Here is a 26,664-nt window from a genome sequence, read left to right on the forward strand (position 1 = left end):
GCTTTAGTTTTCTTCTTACTGCTCATTTATTTGCTTATTTATTGTCTCCCCTGCTTAGAATGTCAGCTCCAGCAGGGAAGGGATTTTTGTTTCTCTCTCTCTCTCTCTTTTTTTTTTTTTTTTAGACGGGATTTCGCTGTGTTGCCCCTGCTAGCCTCGAACTCCTGGACTCAAGTAGTCCGGCCTGCCTTGGCTTCCCAAAGTGCTGTGGTTGTAGATATGAGCCACCGCGCCCTCCGGTGCTAGAATAGTACCTGGCACACAGTAGATGCTTATCAAATATTTGCTAAATGAATGAATTAATTAATGAATTAAACATCACAAGAGACTGGAAGCATTGGTTTCCCTGGGGAAGACAACTGGTTGGGGCAAGACTTACTTTCCACCATTGATCTTTTCATATGTTTTTAAAGTTTAACAATGGGCTTTTTAGAAAAATTAACTTTTAAGAAAGGAATTTTTTTATAAAAAGGAGAACTTGTTTAACAGGATTGAATTCTGCTGGAGAAGTCAAGGTCAGGCTGAAAGAGGCCTTTTGAATGTATAATATGGAGGCCGTTGCAGTGCTAACAAGAGCTGTTTTGAGGAACAATAGGAGTGGCAGCCAGATGGAGTTGGTTGAGGGTAAGGTAGGGAGGATAAGATGGAAAAGAATAGATCTTTCTCTCTAGGGGTTTGATGTGAAAACAGGAGAGAAATCGGAGGGGGATGATGGAATGGACTGTGGGGACATGGAAATATTTTAATTTCATTTTTTAAAATTTAAGTTATTGAATAGAGTTTAAAAAGTACCTGTTTCTAAATTCACAAATGATAGGGCTTAGCCATAGACCTCCTATGATTTGCTGGGCCAAACCAGGCAAAAAACTTTATGAAATAATGCTTTAGATGAAATGATTCATAGAGTTCTAGCCCTGAAATTCTCTACTGAGTTATGATTAATCTTGCTTTCTAAATAATAGAGATACTTGTCACATAGATGTGGCTAATAATAATTACTGGAAGGAATTAGATTTGCTGGGAATTATGATTTCACTCCGATACTTAGGAGTATTGATAAGTGCTCATTTCAGCAGCACAGACATCAAAATTGGAATGATACTGAAAAGATTGGCATGGCCTGTAAGAAAAGAAAAAAAAAGACCAGTTTGAGCAACAAAGTGAGACCTCATCTCTCCAAAAAATAAAAAAATTAGCCAGGTGTGGTGGTGCACGACTGTAGTCCCAGCTACTTAGGGGTCTGAGGCAGGGGGATTGCTTGAGCCCAGAAGGTCAAGGCTGTAGTGAGCTATGATTGCACCACTGCACTCCAGCCTGGGTGACAGAGTGAGACCCTGCCTCCCCCCCTACAAAAAAAGAAAGAAAACTAAGTACTGATAACTTTCTCTTCAAGCTTAGTAATAGCTATGTTGTTTTAATTAAAAATATTTTTAGCATGATACTCACATAGTTATACAACTCAGAAGGTACAAAAGTCTCTCACCTACCCTGCTTCCTAGCCCAGTTTCCCTCCTCAGAGGCAAGTGAGGTTAGCATTTTCTTCTGTATCCTTCCACGGACGGAGCACATACAAACAAATGCATGTGTTTATATTGTTTTTCCTTTTCTGTTTTGTACACAAATGGTGATTTATGATACACATTCTTCTGTACCTTGCTCTATTATTGAAGTAAAATTCTACTTTAAAGCAAGATTGATTGATTGATTGATAGATTTTGAGATGGAATCTTGTTCTGTCGCCCAGGCTGGAATACAGTGGCACGATCTTGGCTCACTGCAACCTCTGTCTCCCGGGTTCAATAAATCCTCCTGCTTCAGCCTCCCGAGTGGCTGAGATTACAGGCACAAGCCACCACCACCATGCCCAGCTAATTTTTTTTTTTTTTTTTGAGACAGAGTCTTGCCCTGTTGCCCAGGCTGGAGTGCAATGGTGCGATCTTGGCTCACCGCAACCTCTGCCTCCCAGGTTCAAGCGATTCTCCTGCCTCAGCCTCCTGAGTAGCTGGGATTACAGGTGCCACCACCAACCCAGCTAATTTTTGTATTTTTAGTAGAGATGGAGTTTCACCATGTTGGTCAGGCTGGTCTCGAACTCCTGACCTCAAGTAATCACCCACCTCGGCCTCCCAAACTGCTGAGATTATAGGCATGAGCCACTGCATCTGGCCCTCATTCGATATTTGAATCCCCTCAATAACATCCCTCATGAAATATTTTTTTACTTTTTTATTTTTTACATGGAGTCTCGCACTGTTGCCCAGCCTGGAGTACAATGGTGTGATCTCGGCTCACTGCAACCTCTGCCTCCTGGGTTCAAGCAATTCTCCTGCCTCAGCCTCCCTAGTAGCTGAGATTACAGGTGCCCGCCACCACCCCTGGCTAAATTTTTGTATTTTTAGTATAGACGGGGTTTCACTATGTTGGCCAGGCTGGTCTCAAATTCCTGACCTTGTGATCTGCCCACCTCGGTCTCCCAAAGTGCTGGGATTACAGGCGTGAGCCACCGCGCGTGGCCGAAAGATTTTTTTCCCAGCATTTCTATTTTGTGGCATGCTTGTGATCCTAATCGACTGTATACAAATGGAAGCTTCTCATCCAGCCTTACCGATGTAAGTCCTGGGCACTTCATGCAGTAGCCTCAAGTTTGGATAGCTATGTCTTCACATATTCATTCATCTCCTACATTACAAAGGGCCTTCTACATGCCAGGTAGTATCCTAGGAGCTGGTGATACAGTATAGAAAAGACAGTGAGATCTCTGTCCTCATGGAGCTTACATTCTAGTGGAGGAGACAGAAGCACAGTTTCAAGCATTGGTTAAGTATTATAAAGGAAGATGAAGTAAAGCAATAGAGAAATGATTTAGTGTGTGTTTGGTGTGGGACTATTCTAGGTAATGATCAGGGGAACCTCTCTGAGGAGGTGGTATTTGCATTGACACCTGAACAAAATAAAGGAATGAGACATGTAAAGATCTGGCAGAAGAGCATTACAGACAGGAAATGGCATGTGCAGAGGCCCCTGAGATAGGCATGAGGTTGGCATGTTGAGGAAGAACAACAAGTCTGTGTGTCTCAAGTGGAGTGATGAGAGTGAGTAATGAGAGATGAAGTTGGAGAGGTAGCCAGGGCCATATTTTTTAGGGCCTTGCAAGGTATCGGGATTTTATTCTGAGTGAGATGGGAGACTCCTGGAAATTGTTGAGCAGGAAAGTGATGGGATCTTGTTTTAAAGGTTCATTGTAGGTTTGGGATAAAGAATAAAGCCAGAAGAGACTTAAAGAGACAAACCAAATGTATATAATGTGTGGGTTGCATCTTGTTTGGTTCCTGAATCAAACAAACCAACTGCCAACTGTAAAAAGTATTTTTTTTCTTTTTTCTTTTTCTTTTTTTTTTTTTTTGAGATGGAGTCTCACTCTGTCACCCAGGCTAGAGTGCAGTGGCGCAATCTTGGCTCACTGCAAGCTCCACCTCACCGGTTCACACCATTCTCCTGCCTCAGCCTCCCAAGTAGCTGGGACTACAGGTGCCCGCCAGCACGCCTGGCTAATTTTTTGTATTTTTAGTAGAGACGGGGTTTCACTGTGTTAGCCAGGATGGTCTCGATCTCCTGACCTCATGATCCGCCTGCCTCAGCCTCGCAAAGTGCTGGGATTACAGATGTGAGCCACCACGCCTGGCTCTTTTTTCTTTTTTTTTTTAAAGATGGGAGGTCTCACTATGCTGCCCAGGTTGGCCTTGAACTCCTGGGCTCAAGTGACCCTCCCACCTCAGCCTCCCAAAGTGCTAGGACTTGAGCCACTGCACCTGGCCTATAAAAAGTATTTTTGAGAAAATTGGGGAAATTGAATTATGGATTCAATATTAGATGATATCAAGAATTATTGCTAATAATAAGTGTGATTACATTGTAACAGTTATTAAAGAAAACATCTATATTTTATAGTGATATACACTGAAATATGTGGGGGTGAAATGACATAATGACTGGGAGAGATGAAGCAAATATGTCAAAATCTTGATAACTTGTATCTAGAGTGATAGTAAGCGGATATTACTAGTTCTTTTTGTGTATATTTTAGTATTAAGAAAAATTTTGTAATGAAACATTTTTTAAAAGAATGCACCTTGCGAGAAGGGGGCAAGAATGGGATTAGTAGGAAGCTATTGCCACAGACCAGGTGAAAGATAATGATGTGTTGGACTGAGGGTGAAGTAATGATGGAGGTGGTAAAAAAGTGAGCAGAATCGGGATATATTCTTTTAAAAATTGGTGACAAATCCTTTTATTGATCCCAGTGGTATCATGCAGCATCTAAAACTGTGATTTGTTTTTTGTTGTTGTTTTGTTTTTTTTTTTTTGAGACGGAGTTTCGCTCTTGTTGCTCAGGCTGGTGTGCAATGGTGCGATCTCAGCTCACTGCAACCTCCTCCTCCCAGGTTCAAGTGATTCCCCTGCCGCAGCCTCCCGAGTAGCTGGGACTACAGGCATACACCACCATGCCCAGCTAATTTTTGTATTTTTAGTAGAGGCAGGGTTTCTCCATGTTGGTCAGGCTGGTGTCAAACTCCCGACCTCAGATGATCTGCCCTCCTCAGCCTCCCAAAGTGTTGTGATTACAGGCGTGAGCCACCACGTCCAGCCTGATTTCTTTATTATATTTTATTTATTATTATTATGTTTTGAGACAGGGTGTTGCTCTTTTGCCCAGGCTGGAGTGGAATGGTGTGATCACAGTTCACTGCAGCCTAGAACCTTGCAGGCTCAAGCGATCTTCTCACCTCTGCCTCCCTCACAGCTGGGACCACAGGCGCCTGCCACCATGCCCAGCTAATTTAAAAAATTATTTTCTAGAGCCTGTGATTGATTGATTGATTGATGATTTTTTCTGAGACTAGCTCTCTCTCTGTCACTCAGACTGGAGTGCAGTAGTATGATCACGGCTTACTGTAGCCTCAACCGCCCGGGCTCAAGTGATCCTCTCACCTAGCCTCCCAAGTAGCTGGGACCACAGGCACATACCACCTTGCTGGGCTAATTTTGGTACGTTTTGTATAGATGGGGTTTCCATGTTGCCCAGGTTGGTCTCAAACTCCTGAGCTCAAGCAATCCACCAGCCTCGGCCTCTCAAAGTGCTGGGATTAAAGACATGAGCCACTGTGCCTGGCCTGATTTCTTTAAATGCTAGAACTTAAAACATTAACTGATTATCCCTTTAAAAAGAAAGAATAGGCCGGGCGCGGTGGCTCATTCCTGTAATCCCAGCACTTTGGGACACCGAAGCGGGAGGATTACCTGAGGTCAGGAGTTGGAGACCAGCCTGGCCAACATGGTGAAACCCTGTCTCTACTAAAAATACAAAAATTAGCTGGGCGTGGTGGCACACACCTGTAATCCCAGATACTCGGGAGGTTGAGGGAGGAGAATTGCTTGAGCCCAGGAGATAGAGATTGCAGTGAGCTGAGATCGTGCCACTGCACTCCAGCCTGGCTGACAGAGCGAGACTCTGTCTCAAAAAACAAACAAGCAAAGAATAATGGTAGCTTTTCTTATTTATAGTTTTCTTTCTTCCCCCCAGATTTCCAAGAGTAACCATATATTAGTTTTATCATTAGAAAAAAAAAACCTAAACATTAAAAAAATTCTTGGAACACCATCTGTATTCCTCCATTATGTCATTTTTCATAAAACAATCAGCTCAGTTTGATCTATTATACCAGATAGATCTCTTGGTACCTAAGACTCAGGGAAAACTAATGGGTTGAAACGACTAAGATCAGAGAGCACAATCTAACTAGCCATGCTTACCTCTCAAAATGATACCTTGTTAACTAAGCATGGAATTAGATAACTAATTGTTACAAAATGCAGACTATAGAAATATATTTAGGCCAGCCTGGGCAACATGGTGAGACCCTGTTTCTACAAAAAAAATTTTTTTAATTAGCCAGATGTGGTGGTTCACACCTGTAGTCTCAGCTAGTAAGTAGCATGAGGTGGGAGGATCACTTGAGCCCTGAAGGTCAAGGCTGCAGTGAGCCATGATCATGCCACTGCACTCCAGCTTGGGTGACACACCAAGACCCTGTCTCAAGAAGAAAAGAAAAAGAAGAGAAGAGAAGAGATATATTTAGGAATATGGTGTGACAAAATGGAATGTCGAGATTATCCTGCTTAACTAACAAACTATTATTAATATAAAATGACCTCTAACATTTGGATCACAGAATTTCTCTGGCTTTTAGGATATTTCAGTTATTTACTTTTACTCAATGAACAATCCCCAAGCTAAGTAACTTCAGGTAACAATGATGTATAGGTTGATGGGGCTCAGCTGGGTGGTTCTTCTGCTCTGCATGGTGAAGCTGAAGTCACATCTGCAGCTTCATTCAACTGGGAGCTTAGCTTGGGCTGTGCCACTGAAGATGGCCTGTCATCCTCTAGGGCCTCTCTCCACTTGGCCCCCATTATTCAGTAATGTATGCTGAAGCTTGACATCATGGAAGCTGGTTTTCAGGAAGGAGCTTTTCAAGAGGACAAGTGGATATCAAGTCTCTGCTTGCATCATGCTTTCTTGTTTTGAGACATTGTGTTGCTCTATGGCCCAGGCTGGAGTGTAGTGGTGCTACTATCTCTGCTCACTCACTGCAAACTCCCCACTCTGGGCTCAAGCATTCCTCCCACCTCAGCCTCCTGAGTAGCTGGGACTACAGGCTCATGCCACCATGCCTGGCTAATTTTTATATTTTTTTTATAGACTGAGTTTTGCCATGTTGCCCAGGCTGATCTTGAACTCTTAGGCTCAAGCAATCCGCTTGCCTCAAACTCCCAAAGTGCTGGGACTACAGGCATGAGCCACCGCCCCCTTCTGCATCTTTTTTTTTTTTTTTCTTTTTTTGAGACAGAGTCTTGCTCTGTCACCTAGGCTGGAGTGCAGAGGTGTGATCTCCGCTCGCTGCAATCTTTGCCTCCTGGGTTCAAGCAGTTCTCCTGCCTCAGTAACTGGAATTATAGGTGCACACCATCACACCTAGCTAATGTTGTATTTTTAGTAGAGATGGGGTTTCACCACGTTGGCCAGGCTGGTCTTGAACTCCTGGCCTCAAGTGATCCACCTGCTTCGGCCTCCCAAAGTGCTGGGATTACAGGCATGAGCCACCGTGCCTGGCCAGCAACTTGCTTTCTAATGTGGAAAAAAAAAAAAAAGTCATATGACTAAGTCCAGACTTGGACGGGAACTATACAAGGGCATGAATACAAGGATGCATCATTCATTAGGGGCCACCAATGTGACAGTCTACCCACATGGAGCAACAGGCCTTCTGAAACTCTAGAACACAATTCTGGTCTTTAAGACTACAAAATAGCTGAGGCATGTAATCTTTCTGCCTGATTTGGCTACTTCTACTCTGGACACATTCCTGCCTGAGAATCTTCTGTAACTCTTTTTTTCTTTTTTTTAGAGAATGGGGTCTCACTATGGTCTCTAACTCCTGGGCTCAAGCTGTTCTCCTGCCTCTGCCTCTACCTACTAGGATTACAGGCGTAATCCAGCTGGGAGTCACTGCACCCAGCCTATAACTCTTTTTTACCTTTTCAAGCCTCTTTTGAAAAAATATCCTCACTTCTGTTTTGTTCTGAGAGGTCTTCTGCCCCCATGTGCTCTATATAAACTGCAGTTTTAAAATTTTGTTAGTGACAATTTTATTGCTATTTTTCTCTCCTTATGTTACTTCATAAAGATATTGTCAATGTAGTAATGGATACACTAAGTGTCTTCCCCTCTTCTCCCTAATGGTTTATTATTTCCTTCTAGTTATGATCCAGATGACTAAGCTACCCTTCCTTCATTCTGTATTAATTGAGGGCCTATACTACACTGCCGTATCTGGGTAGCCCAGTAAATAAGCTTTTGTTTTCGTGGAGCTTATATTAGAGTATGGGAAGTGGGACAATACGGAAGTAAACAGCAAGAACAAAATAATTTCATCTAGTGATAAATGCTGGGGAGAAAATTAAACAGGATAATGTGAGAGGGAGTGCACGGGGTGGAGATGGGGAGCTCCTTTAGCTTGCGGGGCACATGAGGCCTTTCTTTTTTTTTTTTTTTTTTGTCTTGAGACGGAGTCTTGCTGTGTCGCCCAGGCTGGAAGTGCAGTGGCGCGATCTCGGCTCACTGCAAGCTCCGCCTCCCGGGTTCATGCCAGGGCGCGGTGGCTCACGCTTGTAATCCCAGCACTTTGGGAGGCTGAGGCGGGCGGATCACGAGGTCAGGAGATCGAGACCACAAAAGGCCTTTCTAAGGAAAGACATTTGAGCTGAGACCTGAATGATAAGAAGCCATGCATCCTGACAGACAGGGTGATCAACTATCCCAGTTTGCTTGAGACTGAGGGATTGCTCATGACATGGAACTTTCAGTGCTAAAACCTGCAGTTCCAGGCAAACTGCAGTGGATGGGTAGCACAAGAGGGAACAGCAAGTACCAAGGCCCAGCATTAGGAGGATGCATGGTATTTTGGAGGTGTGACAGAAGGCGAGTGTGGCTAAAAATCGTAGTGAGAGAGGGTTGAGTTGAGGCAGATGGTGCTGAGGAGGTCAGCAGACATTGGCCCTTGTGAGGCCCTGTCGATAATTTGGATTTTATCATAAGTGTGTTGGAAAACCACTGCAGGGTTTTAAATGAGGGAAGACATGGTTTTACCTTTTTTTTTGGTGGGGCGGGGTGGGACAGGATCTCCCTCTGTTGCCCAGGCTGGAGTGCAGTGGTGCAATCATGGTTCACTGCAGCCTTCCCTTCCTGGGCTCATTCAATCCTCCCGCCTCAGTCTCCCTTGTAGCGGGGACTACAGGCGTGTGCCACTGCCCTTGGATAATTTTGTGTGTGTGTGTGTGTGTGTGTGTGTGTGTGTGTGTGTGTGTGTGTGTGTGTTGTGTGTGTGTGTGTGTGTGTGTGTGTGTGTGTGTGTGTGTGTGTGTTTGAGACAGGTTGGTCTCAAGCTATGTTGCCCAGGCTGGTCTCAAACTCCTGGGCTCAAGTGATCTTCCCTTCTTGGCCTCCCAAAGTGCTGGGATTACAGGTGTGAGCCACTGTGCCTGGCTTTATTTACATTTTTAAATTATCACTGGCTATGCAGAGAGTAAACCATTGGGGTGCCTGTGGAAGTGGGAAGACAGGTTGGGAGGCTGGTCTAATAATCTCTCTTGAGATGATGTTGACTTGGACCAGAGTGGTTGCCAGGAAGGAAGCCTGGGCTGCTTCTCACTCCTCCCAGCTCTTCCTCTCTTCCTAAATCAGCAGCTTCTTACCCTGAAGAGCGCCTTTGCTGAAGTAGGGATTTCCAGCAGATTTACCATTTTGCAGCAAACTTCAGCCCTACTTGTATCACACAGGTGCTTTATCAGTTTTTCTTTGCAGTATTTTCAAAGTACTCAAATACAATTATATAGTGTTTTGTTTGTTTTTAAGGTATCTATTGATTTTCTCATAGGGCCAGATTGGGTAATGCTTTTGAAGGCCAAGCTTAAAGTGATTGATTTTTATCTTGGATGCTTTTGAAGGAGTATGTTTAGAATTGTGTGACGTAAATAGAGCTATGCTTGCTAAAAGTTAATCTAGTAGGAGAGTTGGGGTAAGACAATGAAGTAAGAGGTGGATGTGTTGAATTTTAGGTGACAGGAGGCTGTTCAAGTAGAAATGTCGGTGGGGAGGTTGAGGGGCAGTTAGAAAAGTGGAACTAGATCTTAGTAGCAAGGATGGGTCTGTAAATAGAAATGTGGTAGTCGCCATAGAGAAGCAGAGTTGGATTTGGGGGAGGGCCCTGATCTGTTTATTCAGCAAGCAGTTGAGTATTCACTGAATGCCTCCTGAGTGCTGGGTATGTTATGGCAAACAAGGCAGGTGGATCCCTCTTCTCAGGGAGTTGGCATTCATTGGGGCGTGTTAAGGTAGAAGGGCAAACAATAAATGACTTCATGAGTAAAATAATTTCAGAGAGTAGTACGTGCTGTGTAGATAATGAAACAGCATGATGTGCTCTGGCTTGGGGTGCTGGGGAGGATTCTTTTTTAGATTGGCAACCAGGGCAGACCTCTTTGAGTGGGTAACGTTTAACTGAGACCTGAATGATAGGAAAGAGCCAGTCTCTGGAAGGTCTAGGGATACAGCATTCCAGGTGGAGGTCTTGGACACCAGGGGTAGGTCTAATCTTGGGAAAGGTCCCATTTAAGCAAATGAAGATGTTGACCAGCAAAGAGACAGACAGGAAGGAGGGCAGGGACTGTGCTGGCTTCACTCACCAGCACAGTGAGCACTTTACGCAGAGATAAAGTGTTCACGTTAAAAAGAAACAAACCAGGCTGGGCATGGTGGCTCATGCCTGTAATTCCAGCACTTTGAGAGGCTGAGGCAGGCAGATTGCTTGAGCCCAGGAGTTCAAGACCAGCCTGGGCAACATGGCAAAACCCTGTCTCTACAAAAAATATTAATACAAAAATTAGCCAGATGTGGTGGCGCATGCCTGTGGTCCCAGCTACTCGAGAGGCTGGGGTGGGAGGATCATCTAAGCCTGGGGAGATTGAGGGTTCAGTGAGCTGTGATCATGCCACTATACTCTAGCCTGAGTGACAGAGCAAGACCCTGTCTCAAAAAAAAAAAAAAAAAGAAAGAAACAAAAAGAAACAAACCAGGCTTGTGTTCTGCCACCAACACTAAGGAATCAGAATCCCAAGAAGGATGGCAGTGATGGCGCGACCTGCAAGGAAGTCAAGGAAAAGGTCAGTGGTTTTGGTTTTAGGTCACTGGTGGACCATTGAGATTGCCGACTCATTAGAGGGTGCTGAATTCAGAGACTACCAACTGCAAAGGGTTAAAAAGCAGGGGATGGGGAAATAGAAACAGCATTTTTGGACTCCGTAACAAATCTTTTTCTTTATCATTTGTGAATATGTCATAAAAGACTTCCCCACTACGTACACCCACCTTTGGGAATCTTTCCTGGCTGTGCTCCTGAGTTTACTCACTTTCTCTTGCCCCTTCTGTGTTACCAACCTTTCCCTGTGGACTCCTCTTTTGCTTTCCCTTTGCTTCTGAAGATTTGCCACTTTGCACTCCCATTCCCTCTTATCTCCACACCCCATAGCTGCAGGCCAGTCCTGCCTGTCTTTGCTGGTGGGGACCTGGTTCTCGGATCTGGAAAGGGGCCATGAGAGATTTGACAAAGGGATGATATTTTAATGGGCCACCAAGGTTTTGTTTAAGACCTGTGAATATTTGAAAACAAAGAGAAGGAAGTCAATAGAGAGGGAGACACTAATGATGAAGAGGCAGAGGGGAGCACAGGACTTGAGGCAGAAGTGGAAGGGTTCATCTTCAATAATATGAGGTGAAATCCTTCTTCCTCTGAATTAAGACAAAGGAAATAGTAAATGAGGCTGGGTCCCAAGATTCTTAAGTTGGAAGAGACATGAGTAGGAGAAGCTTATAGTAAGTGGTCTGGATCTTTTTAGCAATACAGAAAGCCAGGTGGAAAAAGAAAAAAAAAAAAAAGAAGAAAGAAGAAAACCAGGTGGTCTGCTGAAAGTCAAGCTCAAAATTGGTGAAGGAATTTTGGAGTCACCACTCCAAAGATTTTTCTGGGGAATAACCAAGTGATGAATGAAAGAACTGCAAAGAACCAGCAAAGATCCAGTTGAAGCTGACGTGTATTTTTAGCAAAGTCTGGCTTTGTCCAGGCTTGCTCTGCCAGGGCTTGAGCAGCTGGTGCTAATGTTAACTGCTGTTAATAGAGAGTTTGGATTTTAGCCACTGAAGATATTTCGAGAAGACATTATCCTCGTAGTTGTCCTTAACAGTAAATCAAAGACTGATTGATTTGTTTTCCTCTCATTTGACTTCAACCTGTCAGAGGCATGTAATTAGTAAGCGCTGTCTGTGGAATCCAGTGTAAGGAATTTTAATCAACAACTTTTCATAGACCTATTAAACATTATAGCTATTATGAAAAGTGAAAGATCTCAAACTTAGCATAGTCTCTTTTGTTTGTAGTAGTTTCTATAGCACATTTAAGTTTTAAGGTATACATCTACTCAGGTGCAGTTTTTGAAATATTTTTTATTTACTCACAATAATATCCTCAAGTAGGAATTTGCTAACTAAATGGAAACAGATATCATTTTAGGACCTCCTTTTTTTCTATATTAGGTTGAAAATGGTGTATTTGTAGCCAACCCGCTTCAGGAACGTACAATTCTAATGAGAAAAGAGGGCGAATCTGCAAAAAGCATTAATGAGATGCTTCTAAGTAGACTTTCTCGGTATAGAGCCTCCCCGTCAGCAACGCTTGCTGCCCTGACTGGTTCCACCATCTCCAACACACTGAAAGAGGATCAAGCAGGTATGTAACTCTGTGCTTCCCAGATCTGTTTCCTTGTATAGCTCCGTTCAGCTACGTCTTATTGAGCACTTCATCCGTGCTGTACAAAACCCTTTCCTTTGCGTAGTTGACTTTATTTGGTCTTCCGGTCATTGTCCAGCTTTTTATTCCAAGCCAATACATGTTGTAGGCTATGGACATAAATTCATATGAACCTGTAAGAATGCAAAACAGCCCCATGTTAAACTGTAAACACCTTATCATCATCACCATTCATATAAATTAGTTGATTTCATATTTCACGTATGCTTTGTGAATGTGAAAACCTGATACTTAGCATCATCTTCCCTAAATACACTCTTGACCAAGCAAATAACAGAAAAGCCTTCTACAGTAGATATTTTGTTTTTTAGAATTTATCATTTAGTTTTTCAATTAATGTTTTAAAATAGATAATACACGTACAGAATTTGAAAGTCAAAACAATGTAAAAAGGTATTTGCGGAGAAGTCTTACTCTCACCATGTTGGTAAATTTTATATTCTGACCCCACCCTACCCCACCACAGGTAACTGTATTTATCAGTTTTCATTTATCCTTCCAGTGTTTATTTATGCAAATATAATTAAAGAAAAATTTGTATGTTCATAATTTCTGCCTTAATAAAAGGTAGTATACTATATACACTGTTCTGCACGTTTTTTTGTTTTGTTTTGTTTTGTTTTTGAGATGGAGTCTTGCTCTGTCGCCCAGGCTGGAGTGCAGTGGCGCGATCTCAGCTCACTGCAAGCTCCGCCTCCCAGGTTCACGCCATTCTCCTGCCTCAGCCTCCCGAGTAGCTGGGACTACAGGCACCCGCTAACACGCCTGGCTAATTTTTTGTATTTTTAGTAGAGACAGGGTTTCACCGTGTTAGCCAGGATGGTCTCGATCTCCTGACCTCGTGATCCATCCACCTCGGCCTCCCAAAGTGCTGGGATTACAGGCGTGAGCCACCGCGCCTGGCTGTTCTGCACTTTTAAAGTAGGAGTTCTTAACCAGGATCACCTTTAAGGGAGTATGTTATTAAACATATTCCCTCAAAGTTTTAGATATCATTTTATATGTATCCGTCATAACTTTCATCAGATTTTCAGAGTCATCTATAACCCCCAAAAACATTAAGAACCATTATTCCATAGAGTTTACAGATTACATACCAAATAGTTGGATTTATAACAAACTATGAACTGTAGTAAAAGATAAAGCTAGAAAAAGATGCCATATGTAGAAAACTGCATCTGAATTAATATGCATTTAATGAATTCAGTGTAATTTTATGCTTTATTTTTATAGTTAGAAATGCTAGGAAGAGAAAATATTTATAGTTAATTTATTATGAGACTACCAAATTAAATACTTATTAGTCCATATTATAATTTAAGGACAGTGTTTTATTTTCACAGGCTTCTTTTGTATCAAAGATAAGTGGCAAAATTGTTAATAGTTTTTATGATTTGGGTAAGTGGATAATTCCAACTGTAGAAGATATTTTCTAGAGGACAGTTTTTTTTGTTTTTGTTTTTGTTGTTACCTAAATAAACATTTTCATGACAAGCTGAAGGCCTGATTTGGGTTTGTCCCTTGGGAGAAAGTGAAATCTTACCCTAAACAATGGAAATACTAAAAGAATGCTTGTTGAAAATATGTATAGTATCAAAAAAAAGACCTCAGAAGGCAAGGATATATTTAGAATTTGGTAGAAATGTGCACGCTTTGGCAGCACATATACTAGAATTTGGTAGAAACTGGTATCTGTATTCTAAACATGTGGTCTCATTGTACTTTTTTGTTTGTTTGTTTAAGAGATGAGGTCTTGCTGTGTTGCCCAGGCTGGTCTCAAACTCCTGGGCTCAAGCAATCATCGTACTTTTATGTAGATTCTTTAACGTGATGTTGCTACATTAAAAATTCACCAGTTATAAACTAAGAAACTTTTCAAAAGTAAGCGAACATTCAAGGTGTCTTATAAGTTTTGGGCCAGGGGCAGTGGCTTACGCCTATAATCCCAGCATTTTGGGAGGCTGAGGTGGGTGGATCACTTGAGGTCAGGAGTTCAAAACCAGCCTGGCCAACATGGTGAAACCCCATCTCTACTAAAAATACAAAAATTAGCCAGGCATGATGGCGGGCGCCTGTAGTCTCAGCTACTCGGGAGGGGCTGAGTCAGAAGAATTGCTGGAACACAGGAAGCGGAGGTTGCAGTGAGCCGAGATGGCGCCATTGTACTGCAGCCCAGGCAGACAACAGTGAGACTCAGTCTCAAAAAAAAAAAAAAAAAAAAAGTTTTTATTCCATTAAAAACTAATACCTATTGCCATGTTAATAAGCGTATGTCTATTGAAAACATCTTGGTGAAAATGTTAATACTCACAAAGTTGCTAATTTTCCAATTATTGCTGTCTTTAGGTTTCTTACCAGTGGAAATTTATCTTCTTGAATTTATGTCCTTAATGAAGAATATACTTGGTAGGGGATTGCAGCTTAAAAAAAATAAAGCTTTTTAGAAGCACAAGCATTCAAAACAAATATCAGATAGATTAGGTTTCACTTTACTCACTCTTCTAATCTAAACCATCTAAAAATGATTTTCATCTATCCAGGCTGTAGATAATAAGTTATATTTTATAGCCTGACAGCTAAGTAAAGCACTCCGATTGATTCTCTGTTGACATAATCAATCCTCGCTAGGCTTGTATATAGAAAATCCATAAATTCACTCCACGTTTTAGATATGCCAGTAAGGGAGATTAAAGTACATTTTACACCTCTTGATTAGAAACAATAATTGTTTTCCTAATGACAGTTTATGTCATTGACCCTTAAAAAAAAGAAAAATGTATATAAGGGGTTATAATAAATTACACAGCTATATAAAATTGTTTTGTGAGAGATATTGTGAAAGCTTTCATTAGGTTGAAATTTTGGCCGATTTCATGTTGAAAGCTGTTTGTTATGAGTTTAATATCACAAGCCTGTCAAGAATTTGTTCTATATAAAATGGAAAAAAAAAAAACAAGATCTTGATTGGAATATAGGTTGTTCATCCCAAATCTAAAAATCTAAAATGCTCCCAAATCTGAAACTTTTTGAGTGCCTACATGATGCTCAAAGGAAATGTTCTCACTAATCTCAGATGTAATGAGTAAAAATAAATAAAAACAAAGGAAATGTTCGTTGGAATATTTCGGATTTTGGATTTTTCAATTAGGAATGCTCAACTCTTAAGTACAATGCAGATATTTCAAATTCTGAAAAAATCTGAAATCCAAAACACTTCTGGTCCCAGGCATTTCAGATAAATGTACTCAACCTATATCAGTTTTCTAGGGGAAACACATAGTAGGATTCTTCTCTTATTTTGAGATTTAGTCCATGTGAGGATTTATTTTTTTGGAATAATTTGTAGAGGCATGTGGCATATTGAGGATTGGGAACACCGTCAAGAAATGTTCAGACCATATAAATAGGAGGCTCAGGGTCATGCTGTGGAGCCAGAAGATAATTATTTTTTTCCTTAGCGATTACTTCTTACTCTGTTTTCCTAATCTGGAAATCCATTTTCCAAATCTTAGTTTGAGCTTGGGTCTCCCTCATTATATCCTAATCTGTGTTGGTAATCAAATTAATTTTTGTGTCAAATATTTTGACTTAGCATTTTCATTCCTTTCTCCAGCAAATACTAGCTGTGGGCTGCCTCTAAAAATGCTGCGGAAGACACCCATATATACCTGTGGCACCTACTTGGTGATGCTGGTGCCTCCTCCAGGGGGATCAGGCAGCTCTGCCACCCGATCTCTTTTTGGTGGAACAAGTGGTTTGTCATCTTTAAAAAGTAAGTGAATTTTACTTGTGGCACTTTCCTCGATTTATCTCAAACTCTGAAATTTAAGGCTTTCCTATTAATTATTTAAAACTTACTTTGTTAAATAGTTGTTTGCAATAGCTCTCTGATAACAAAAAATACCAATTATCAATATAGGCTAGGAAGATTTAACAATATAATTTTTTGTGAATGACATATTGGTATAGTTTTGAAAACTATTGTCCTATAAAATTAATAGAAATAATAATCAGTGGCCGGGCGTGGTGGCTCACGCCTGTAATCCCAGCACTTTGGGAGGCTGAGGCGGGCGGATCACGAGGTCAGGAGATCGAGACCATCCTGGCTAACACAGTGAAACCCCGTCTCTACTAAAAATACAAAAAATTAGCCGAGCGTGGTGGTGGGTGCCTGTAGTCCCAGCTACTCGGGAGCCTGAGGCAGGAGAATGGCGTGAACCCGGGAGGCGGAGCTTGCAGTGAGCCGAGATCGCGCCACTGCACTCCAGCCTGGGTGACAGAGCACGACTCCGTCTCAAAAAAAAAAAAAAAAAAAAAGAAATAATAATCAGTTCAACAAAGTTTTAGGAAATAAAATAATATTTTGTCACGTTATTCACTGATGATACAGCAAGAGCTCTACTCACTATGATAGAATTTCTTTTTTTTTAGATGGAGGCTTGCTCTGTTGCCCAGGCTGGAGTGCAGTGGCATGATCTCAGCCCACTGCAACTTCTGCCTCCCGGGTTGAAGTGATTCTCCTGCCTCAGCCTCCCTAGTAGCTGAGATTACAGGCACATGCCACCATGCCCGGCTAATTTTTTTATTTTTAGTAAAGATGGCGTTTCGCCATGTTGGCCAGGCTGGTCTCGAATTCCTGGCCTCAGGTGATCCACCCACCTTGGCCTCCCAAAGTGCTGGGATTACAGGCATGAGCCACCATGCCCTGCCAATAGAATTTCAAAGCTATTAAAATACATATGTAAAACACCTCCATTTTAGGATACATATACAAAATACTAAGCATAAGACATAGAAAAGCAAATGTGTAAAAATGTACTAATATTTTAAAGTATACATATATTTTTATAAGGAGGCACACTATAGTAATTAAAGCAGTGTAATTTTGGTTTCAGAGTGCACACATAGTTAAATGGGATAAAGTATAGAATTAAATGTTCCTCAGGCTGGGGGCGGTGGCTTTATTGAAATATAACTCACACACCGTAAATTTCACCCCTTTAAAATATACAATTCAGTGGTTTTTAATATGTTCACAGAGTTGTGCAGTCGTTACCACTATCTATCCATCACCCCAAAAAGAAACCTCATACTCATCAACAGTTGCTCTCCTATTCCCTGACCCCTGGCATCTACCAATATACTTTCTGTCTCTGTGGTGTTACCTGTACTCTACTTTTCATGTAAATGGAATTATACAACATATGGCCTTTTATGACTGCTTTTTCATTTGTTTATTTGCTTGATTTTTAATTTTTGGTTTTACTCAGTAGTAGCAAAATACCACTTATTGTTTTGTCTCATTCTGTGCATATTATGGTGGCTGAGCTACCAATAAAATCAGAAGGAGCTATAAAAGTAGATGCAGACAGACATGTAAAAATCTTATTTCTTTTAGTAACTATTATCTTGGGAAAATTAATCATTCAAAGCCTCAACTTTCCCATTAAAAAAAAATATGCAGATGATTATACCTACCACATAGGATAGTGTGAGGACACTTGACACATTATGGAGAGTTCTATATAAATATAGAATCATTTTTCCCTCAATGTAAATATAGTTGAAGATTGTATCAACTAGAGAGCTGTGTGATGTGAAAAGAGATGGAGAGTGTTCTCTACTCATGCACAGTTCCACCCTTGCTTGAAGATACTCCTTGCTGTAGTGGGCTTGGTCTCCAGGAAGAAAGTACATGGAATGAGGTTTTCTCCTTAGTGCTTGCAAATGTGCATTTATTATTGGACACCAATGATCCTAGATCTTTCTCAGTCTTTAGCCATGGGATCACTGTGTGGTTACTGAGGCTCAGACAGGTGAAGTGATGTGGTCCAAGTCTCTTGACACCAGACCCAGCTCTTTTTCATTGGTTCCAAGTTGTTTTATCCATCAGTTACGCATGTTGGAGAGGCCTTAGGAAACTTACAATCATGGCGGAAGGCAAAGGAGAAGCAGGCATCTTCACAGGGTGGCAGGATGGAGTGAGTCTGTGACTGCTTTTTAAACTTAACATAATGTTTTCCAGGTTCATCCATATTACAGCATGAATCAATACTTCATTACTTTTTATGGTTGAATTATATTTCATTGTGTAGATAATATCCCATTTTGTTTATCCATTCATAAGTTGATGGACATTTGAGTTGTTTCTACTTTTTGGCCATTTTGAATAATGCTGTTATGAACATTAGTATGTAAGTTTTGTGTGGATGTTTTTCATACTCTTGGGCACATATATAGGAGTGGAATTGCTGGATCATATAGTAACTGTATGTTTACCCTTGGAGGGACTGCTAAACTGTTTCCCAAAGTGGCCATACCATTTTACGTTCTCATCTCCAAAATATAATGGTTCTATTTTCTCTACATCCTCACCAACATTTGTTATTTTCCATTTTTCTGATTATAGCCATCTTTGTGGATATGAAGTTGTACCTCATTGTGATTTTGTGCATTTCCTTAATGACTAATGATGCTTAGCATCTTTTCATGTGCTTATTGGCCATTTGTATACCTTCTTTGGAGGAATATCTATTCCTCCAAAGTCTTTTGTCCATTTAAAGATTGGGTTTTTTGGCCAGGCGCAGTGGCTCACGCCTGTAATCCCAGCACATGGGAGCTGTGGCGGGCAGATCATGAGGTCAAGAGATCAAAACCATCGTGGCCAACGTGGTGAAACCCCATCTCTACTGAAATACAAAAATTAGCTGGGCGTGGTGGCGTGTGCCTGTAGTCCCAGCTACACAGGAGGCTGAGGCAGGAGAATTGCTTGAACCCAAGAGGCGGAGGTTTCAGTGAGCCTAGATCGCACCACTGCACTCCACCCTGGCGACAGAGCGAGATTCTGTCTCTAAATAAATAAATAAATAAATAAATAAGTAAAACAAAAATAAAAATTTGGTTTTTATGTTATTGACCATCAGTCTTTTTTTTCGCCTCTTTTTTCCTACTATTACCACATATTATGACCATTAGTCTTATTAAATTGTGTTTAGTCTCCTTGGCATGGCTTTTTTGCTCAATTGAAATTGACCCCATTTAATTAAAGTGGATCTTCATGATTAATTAATTAAATGGAGTCTTAATTGACCCCATTTAATTAAAGTGGGTACCATTCTTTCATGAGGATATAGCTTACACAGTGATTCTACTTTAGCGCAATAAATCAGCAAATGCTTAAATTCCTTCTGTGCCCTGTTTCTCTTTGGCCACTGTGGGGGCTGCTCAGAAAGTGGAAGAATTGGTGCTTGCCTTTAACAGCTCTTAGTCTAGTTAGGAGAGATGACGTAGATGTGTGAGACAATGAGAAAATGATAGACAATGCTGCATCCCTGCTGGAAGGATCCATATGGAGCAGATTTGTGAGCTGCAGAATCTGAGAAAGAAAGGCTCATTGTGGAATGGGGTAGAAAGGAGAGACTTCATGAGGTTTTGAGTTTAAGCCATAAAGAATGGGTATTATTCATATAAGTGGCCAAGTGGGGAGAAAGCATATGTATGGTAAGTACCATGAAAAAAGAGATTTGGAGGTCTATTTTCCACTGTCCCATTTTGTTTAATGGAACAGTAGAAAATAGAAAAAAGAGTATCATTTATGTTACAACTGAAGTTAGGCATGATGCGGATCTGGGCTACTAGGGTGATGAGAATATGAAAAAGAAGCAAACTCAAGAGACACACTGCTAAAGTTTTGTTTGAAAATGGGGAAGAAAATAAAATCAATGATAGCAATTTATATATATATATATGCTGGTGTGGATCCTTGACATATTTTAACTCATTTACTCTTTAAAATAACTGTATAAGGTAGGTACTTTTATTATTTCCTCTCTAGAAATGAGGAAACTGAGATGTTCAATGACTTTCCCAGGGCCACCCAAAAGTGTTAGAGCTGGAATTCAAACTCTGAAGCCCAAAGTCCATGCTCTTTAACCCTGCACTATCCTGTGTTAAGGGAAAAAGCCAGGGTGTGTCCAAGTTTTAGAGCCAGTATTAGGAAAGATTGCAACTGAGCTGTGTTTGAGTATACACCAAGCTTTATTGAACACTGACTAACTGCAAAGTGTTTCTTGTAAACATTTTCATCTTGTGATGTTAGTGATCATAATCCCTCTTCAGTTACCCTTTTGATAATGTATATCAGAAAGAACCATCATGCAAAAGTTGCCATTTTAAAAACACTTTGAAAACTATGGTTCAGTATTAAATTTAGGAAAATTTCTGGTGGTGAGTTTTCTTTCTGTGGTCTTATGCATGTATTCTCCATCTCTTTACCACCAATTACCACCAATATGCAACAACAAGAAAAGGGTGTGATTTTTATAAAAGTCTTGTTAAAAGCCTAAAATTTTTTTAAAATAATCTTCAGGCTCATTAAACAGCTTAATGTTTGTTTCCAAAGTCCTAGCCTCCAGCTTGGTGTATAATATTTCGGATGGTCAGTTTACAAGTCGTGCAGATCTCATAGATGCTGCTGGAAGCTCACTGGGGCGTGGTGCTCTCGTACCAGGATTGGGTAAGAAATAAACTTGCACATTTCTTTGGAAAATTTCAAGTTTTAGCAAATTTCTCTTGAACTATCTTGCCAGTTCCCTGTGGCATTCTGGTTTCATTGAAAAGAAAGACGTTTTTTGTTTTGTTTTGTTTTGAGACAGGGTCTCTTCTGTCACCTAGGCTGGAGTGAAGTGGTACGATCTTGGCTCACTGCAGTCTCCACCTCCTGGGCTCAAGCAGTGCCCCCATCTCAGCCTCCTGAGTAACTGGGACTACAGGAGCACACCACCATGCCGAGCTAATTTTGTTTATTTTTTGTAGAGCCAAGGTCTCACTATGTCACCTAGGCTGGTCTCAAACTCCTGGGCTCAAGCAATCCTCCGGCCTTGGCCTCCCAAAGTGCTGGGATTACAGGCATGAGCCATTGTGCCCAGCCAGAAAGAATTTTTTTATATTAAATTTTAATTGTGGGAATGAGTATAAGAAATTGCCATATGTAAAATTCCTCTGAATAAACTGCAATTGAAGATACTGTTGATTAGGTTGTGTGATGATGCCTATAAGAAATTCTCAAGGTTTATGCCATAAAAAGTTTATTTCCTGTGAGGATTTGGTATACCTGTTATTCTTAGAAAATGTACATTAAGTAATATACTGGATTTTCTCTTTGCCCTGGATGGTAGGAAACTTATTTCTAAGTTTTGGGCTCAGTTATTAGGGCTTTTTATTGTGTATTAATGTTAATTGGTCCTATTATACCTGAGTTTTTAATGTAAGCCACTTAAATCCTTTTTGGAAGTAGGTCACATAAATCAGTTACTAAGAGCCATCTATTTTGTGAGACTTACTCCTTCTCACACAGGAGTTAAGCAAAATTAAAAATTAAATGCTGGCTTCTTGCCAATTCCCAACCTAGTGCCTTGCCAAGTAAATCTGTGGGACTAGGGATGTGGGTTGTCAACATTAGAGAGCATCCTTGCCCTTCCACTTTGTAGCAGTGCTTATGAGAAATATGTATACAGGTAGCTGGTGGCATGGTGACTGAATACAGTATGCTCTTTTTGCAGGAGCGTGTTATGACACAGTGAACAACATGCTATGGACATGCTCAAATGACTATATCGATCAGTGGTGTAACCCTGGGAATCAAGCTTTCCATTATGTCTGCCAGAGACTTGGAGTCAGTCACATTATCACTGAGCCAAAAGGTGAGGTGCACTCAGGGTCTTGCAGGAAAAAATTTTCCTCTGAAATATGAGAGAATACCACAGCATTAGTAGGTGAAAACATAGCCCAACCCCAGAATGTGTCACCAGTTTTCCCTCTTTGAACTTCTGAAACCTAAAGTCCTTTGTTATCTGTAACCATGAAAGATGATTTATGATTAAGTAAATAAGTATGTAAATAAATAGAGCTTTTGAGGTGGTCCACAGACTTTTTTTAAAGGAAAGTTGTTATGTCCTTCCTGAAATTGTTGGAACTTTGTTGCAAAAACTGATTGTTTGTATTTGGCATGGGATTATATGCTGTTGTAATGTTTTGCATTGATAATGACTTCATTATATACAAACTTAGAATTACCGGTGAAGGACCTTTGTATTTTTCAATATTAATATGAACATTCTTAATATTAAGTTAATATTAAAATCTTTTGGCTTTAAAGTCAACTATGTTAATATGGAGGAATTAATCACTCAGCAAGTCCCCTACCCATAAAGCAACACTAAAACAGGCAATTATCAAAAACAACTATTTCCAGGCCCTGGAAATTAACAAAGCATATACTAAATTGAGAGTTGTTAATCATTTTAAAAAACCTTGAACTTTGGGTAAGAACAGTGGAAGTCCATGGTGTTCTTAGCTAGAACTGCTCCTATCCTCCACCTCAGTCTGCTGTGAGAGAATTACTATGCTGACCACCTCAAGCTTGGTCAGCACGGTAATTCTCTCAGGGTGGGGAAGATTGTGAAAAGCAGCAGTTTTGCTGCCAGAGGGGCTGACTTGATAGGGAGCAGAGCGTGGAAAAACCTCATGTCCAGTATCAATGTCGCTAACAGTAGTCATCTTGGTGGCAAACAGAGACCAGTGGCTCAGCAGGTCTTAGATCTTGATCCCAGTTAGGGTAAGCAGTGGCCCAGCCGACTAGCTAGAAGTTTACTAGTGAGATCTGGATAGTGAGAAAACTGTGGGGGATCACACACCTACACAGAAGAGGCCTAAGACAGCCTAAGCTACTCACACAATTCTGGCTAAACATGAGTCTGCATACACATGCAAAGGTGAGAGGGCCCAACAGGAAGTAAAAGCCAGAGCAGAGTTTTAAACCGTGTGAACTTTGCAGCACTTCCCCCAAAATACACAGATCCATCCGGGGTGAAAGTGTTACTGGCTCAAGGTGTTTGAGCACAATCATTGGTTGACAATCACTAAGGAATACAGATAGGGGTGACCCCTAGGAAGCCAGGCTGAAAAAGAAAAACAAGAATAATTAAAAATAAATGAGGTTAGGCGCTATGGCCCACACCTGTAATCCCAGCACTTTGGGAAGCTGAGGCGGGCAGATCACCTAAGGTCAGGAGTTCAAGACCAGCCTGGCCAACATGGTGAAACCCCATCTCTACTAAAAATGCAAAAAAGTTAGCTGGACGTGGTGGCGGGCGCCTGTAGTCTCAGCTACTTGGGAGGCTGGGACAGGAGAATCACTTGAACTGGGAGGCTGAGGTTGCAGTGAGCCGAGATCACACCATTGCACCCCAGCCTGGGCAACAAGAGTGAAACTCCGTCTATAAATGAAAGAAAGAAACAAGTATTTGAAAAAATAAACTGAGCAGAGAAATCAGTAACCACGCAATGCAGGAGAAATGCAGATGTTGGACTGATGCCTTGAAAGTCAGATGAAGACTTAAAACAGCCATTATAAATACATTTAAAGAATTAAAGGAATCCAAGTTTAAAAAAATTAAAGGCAAGCATGATGACTATGATTAAGCAAATTGAGAATTTCAGTAAAGAGATTATTTAAAAAAAAAAAACAAAAAACAACAACAACAACAAAAAATGGAAATGCCAGATTTGAAAAGAAAAATTCAGTAGAGTGGCTCAACAGCAGATTTGAGCTGCTGGGAGAAGAAAGCAGCAAACCTGGGCCATAGATTGGTAGAGTTGTTCTGTCTGAAGAGCAGAACAGGACACTTGGGGAGTGCTGGTCAGACATTTGTAGAATAGAATGTCCTTCCCTGTATATATATCAGTGTGTTCATCTGATGCTTTCTCATGGTTAAACTGAAGTTATGGATTTGGGGAAGAACACCACAGAAGCAGTATCCCCTTCACATTACTTCTATTCCAAGGTACATGATATTGACATGACTTATTACTAGTGATATTAAAAACTGATCACTTGGTTTAAATGATGTCTGCCAGATTTCTCCACTATAAACATACCACTTCTCCCTTTCCATACTCTGTTAGTCTCGACCACACTGAAGGGAAGGTGAATTAAGCTCCACCTCCTGGAAGAAGCATATCCGAGAACTTGTAGACTTGGTCCTTCAGAGGACCACAGCCAGTTCATGTAGACAAATGTTAATCACCACAGTAATTAATATCTGTAGGGTCAGTGTTTTTTCTCAGCTTTCATTCTTGATTTTGGTATTTGTGTAAATTTACTAAAACTTCGTGAGTTGTGCATTTAGATTTTGGTATTTGTGTAAATTTACTAAAACTTTGTGAGTTGTGCGAGTTTTATGGAATGTAAATTATATCTCGATAAAGCTTTTTTTTGAAAAAGCAAAAAGTAGAAAAGAAAGTCCACTGTATATTACTGACTACCAAGCCTCTTGCCTGAACTCCAGACTATGGATTCACTTCCACTTGGTTATCTAACGGGCATTTTCAGCTTAACATGTCAAAACATGAGGAGCTATTTATAGACGGGAGTTCTAATATGGAGCAGCCATAGGATATGGAGAGGTTTTACTATAATAGTTACCAGTAGGGGCTGTGGACTGAGGTGGCCTGAATCCAAATCCCAGTTCTACTACTTCTTAGCTGTGTGACCTAGGGCAAGTTCTTTAACTTCTCTGACTCTTGGTTTATTGCTCTACAAAACAGGGCTAAAATAGTCTAAGTTGAGAAGCCCATTCTTCAGCATATAAAAAGGGCTCTGTAAGTGGTAGCTACTTATGTTCCAAACAAATGAAGTCCCCAAGTGTTTTCACCCCAGCACCTGTGGCAGGGAGAAGGGTTCTCTGGCAGCAGTGAAACAGATAATAGCCAAAATACCCTTTTCTAGTGCACACACACCTTTTGTAAGTCAGAGGTCTATTCTTTGGGGACCACCTGTAGAGATGTCTTTCCTCACTCAGTTTCCTTTTCATCTTCTAGAAGAGGCTATAACCACGAATGAGGTTATAAACCAATTATTGCACCACGTTGGTGCGATGTGCATACACCAACTCAATCTTCTTGCCACCAACCCCAATCTTCCAATCACAAGTGTCTTGGGCAAGCAGCATCCAATTGAAGCACACCATCTTAGCAGTATTTGTGACATTATGGAGAAGGCCATGGTTAATGGAGATACCTGTATTATACGCTGCATTCTCGTTGTCTTTCAGGTAAATACACTGTTTTGAGATAAATAAGATGATAGAGAAAAGGAAACGCAAACCTTGGTTTCAGCCAGTTCATTTTTACCAGAAGAAAAATTTAATGATTTTCCTGTTCTGCATCTTACCACCTTCTAATCCTGTAGTTAGAATTATCATGTTCATTGCACTGTGATTAATGGAGTATTGCTATACATAGCTTATTACAGTTAATATATGCAAAATATTTACTATAATTATACCATTACACAATAGAAGAGATTGTGGTTAAACAAAATCCACCTGGTTATTTGTTCATAGGATATCTACCATGTACTTTCTTTGTAGGGATAATTTTGTCCCCAGTAGAATTAGTATTTTTAGATAGACTCCTTATGTTTCTGTAGGTGGTATTTAAATTTTTCTTCAGCCCACAAACTGAAAGGAATCGAGACATCATTCGACGGTCGGGATTGCTTCTTTGGCAGTTGTTGATGGCACCAAAAGATCAAATTTGCCCTGAAATTCAGAAGGAAGTCTGCCTTGCCATCAGGTAAACAGCTAATGATTTTCGTAGTGCCCTCTGCAAAATGATTCTTCTGCAAGGCATTGTAATCTTCCCTGAAAGCTGGTAGCATAAATGCCTCTAACCGCATCCCACAGTTGGGACCTCATGGATTGGGGACAATTTCACTGGAGAGGGGTTTGTGGCCCCACCTTCAGAGGACCAAAGCCAACTGTGTACCTGCATTTCCTTATCTCACTGTTTGGATCTAAAAAACAAACAAACCAACAAACAAAACCAACCCTTTAAGTGGGTATTTTGATTATTTGCAAGCTGATGTTCTCATTTTGCAGAGTGTGGCAGGGTGGTTAAGAAGCAGGCTTTGTCAACAGGCAGACCTGGGTTCTAGACGTTGCCACTCACTAGTGTGACCTTGGTTTAAGGTTCACATTTCCTTAGCTGTAAGATGGGCATAAAAATAGCACCTGTTTTATGGGTTTGTGAGGTTTTCCTAAGGTAAGGCCTGATGCAAAGTAAGTGCTCAGCAATGCAAGCCTTTATCAACCTGTTTAAAACCTTTTGAGACAAGAGAGCAGAA

General features: G+C 40.9%; 1 protein-coding gene across 8 annotated transcripts in view; it reads left to right on the plus strand.

Moving 5' to 3' along the window:
- HECTD4 (HECT domain E3 ubiquitin protein ligase 4) overlaps positions 1–26,664 on the plus strand; it is a 226,734-nt gene that overhangs the window by 91,017 nt on the left and 109,053 nt on the right. For all 8 annotated transcript variants that reach the window (XR_009209060.1, XM_032168628.2, XM_058425552.1 and 5 more), the window contains exons 8-13: positions 12,206–12,398; positions 16,093–16,251; positions 20,881–20,994; positions 22,040–22,180; positions 25,359–25,591; positions 25,969–26,114. Coding sequence is in view for 7 of the 8 variants with exons in the window: in XM_032168628.2 (XP_032024519.1) it covers positions 12,206–12,398; positions 16,093–16,251; positions 20,881–20,994; positions 22,040–22,180; positions 25,359–25,591; positions 25,969–26,114 (986 nt within the window). In the remaining variant the exon portion in view is untranslated. The remainder of the gene's footprint in view (positions 1–12,205; positions 12,399–16,092; positions 16,252–20,880; positions 20,995–22,039; positions 22,181–25,358; positions 25,592–25,968; positions 26,115–26,664) is intronic.

The sequence above is a fragment of the Hylobates moloch genome, unplaced genomic scaffold, assembly GCF_009828535.3.
Source record: "Hylobates moloch isolate HMO894 unplaced genomic scaffold, HMol_V3 SCAFFOLD_12, whole genome shotgun sequence".
NCBI classification, from domain to species: Eukaryota; Metazoa; Chordata; class Mammalia; order Primates; family Hylobatidae; genus Hylobates; species Hylobates moloch.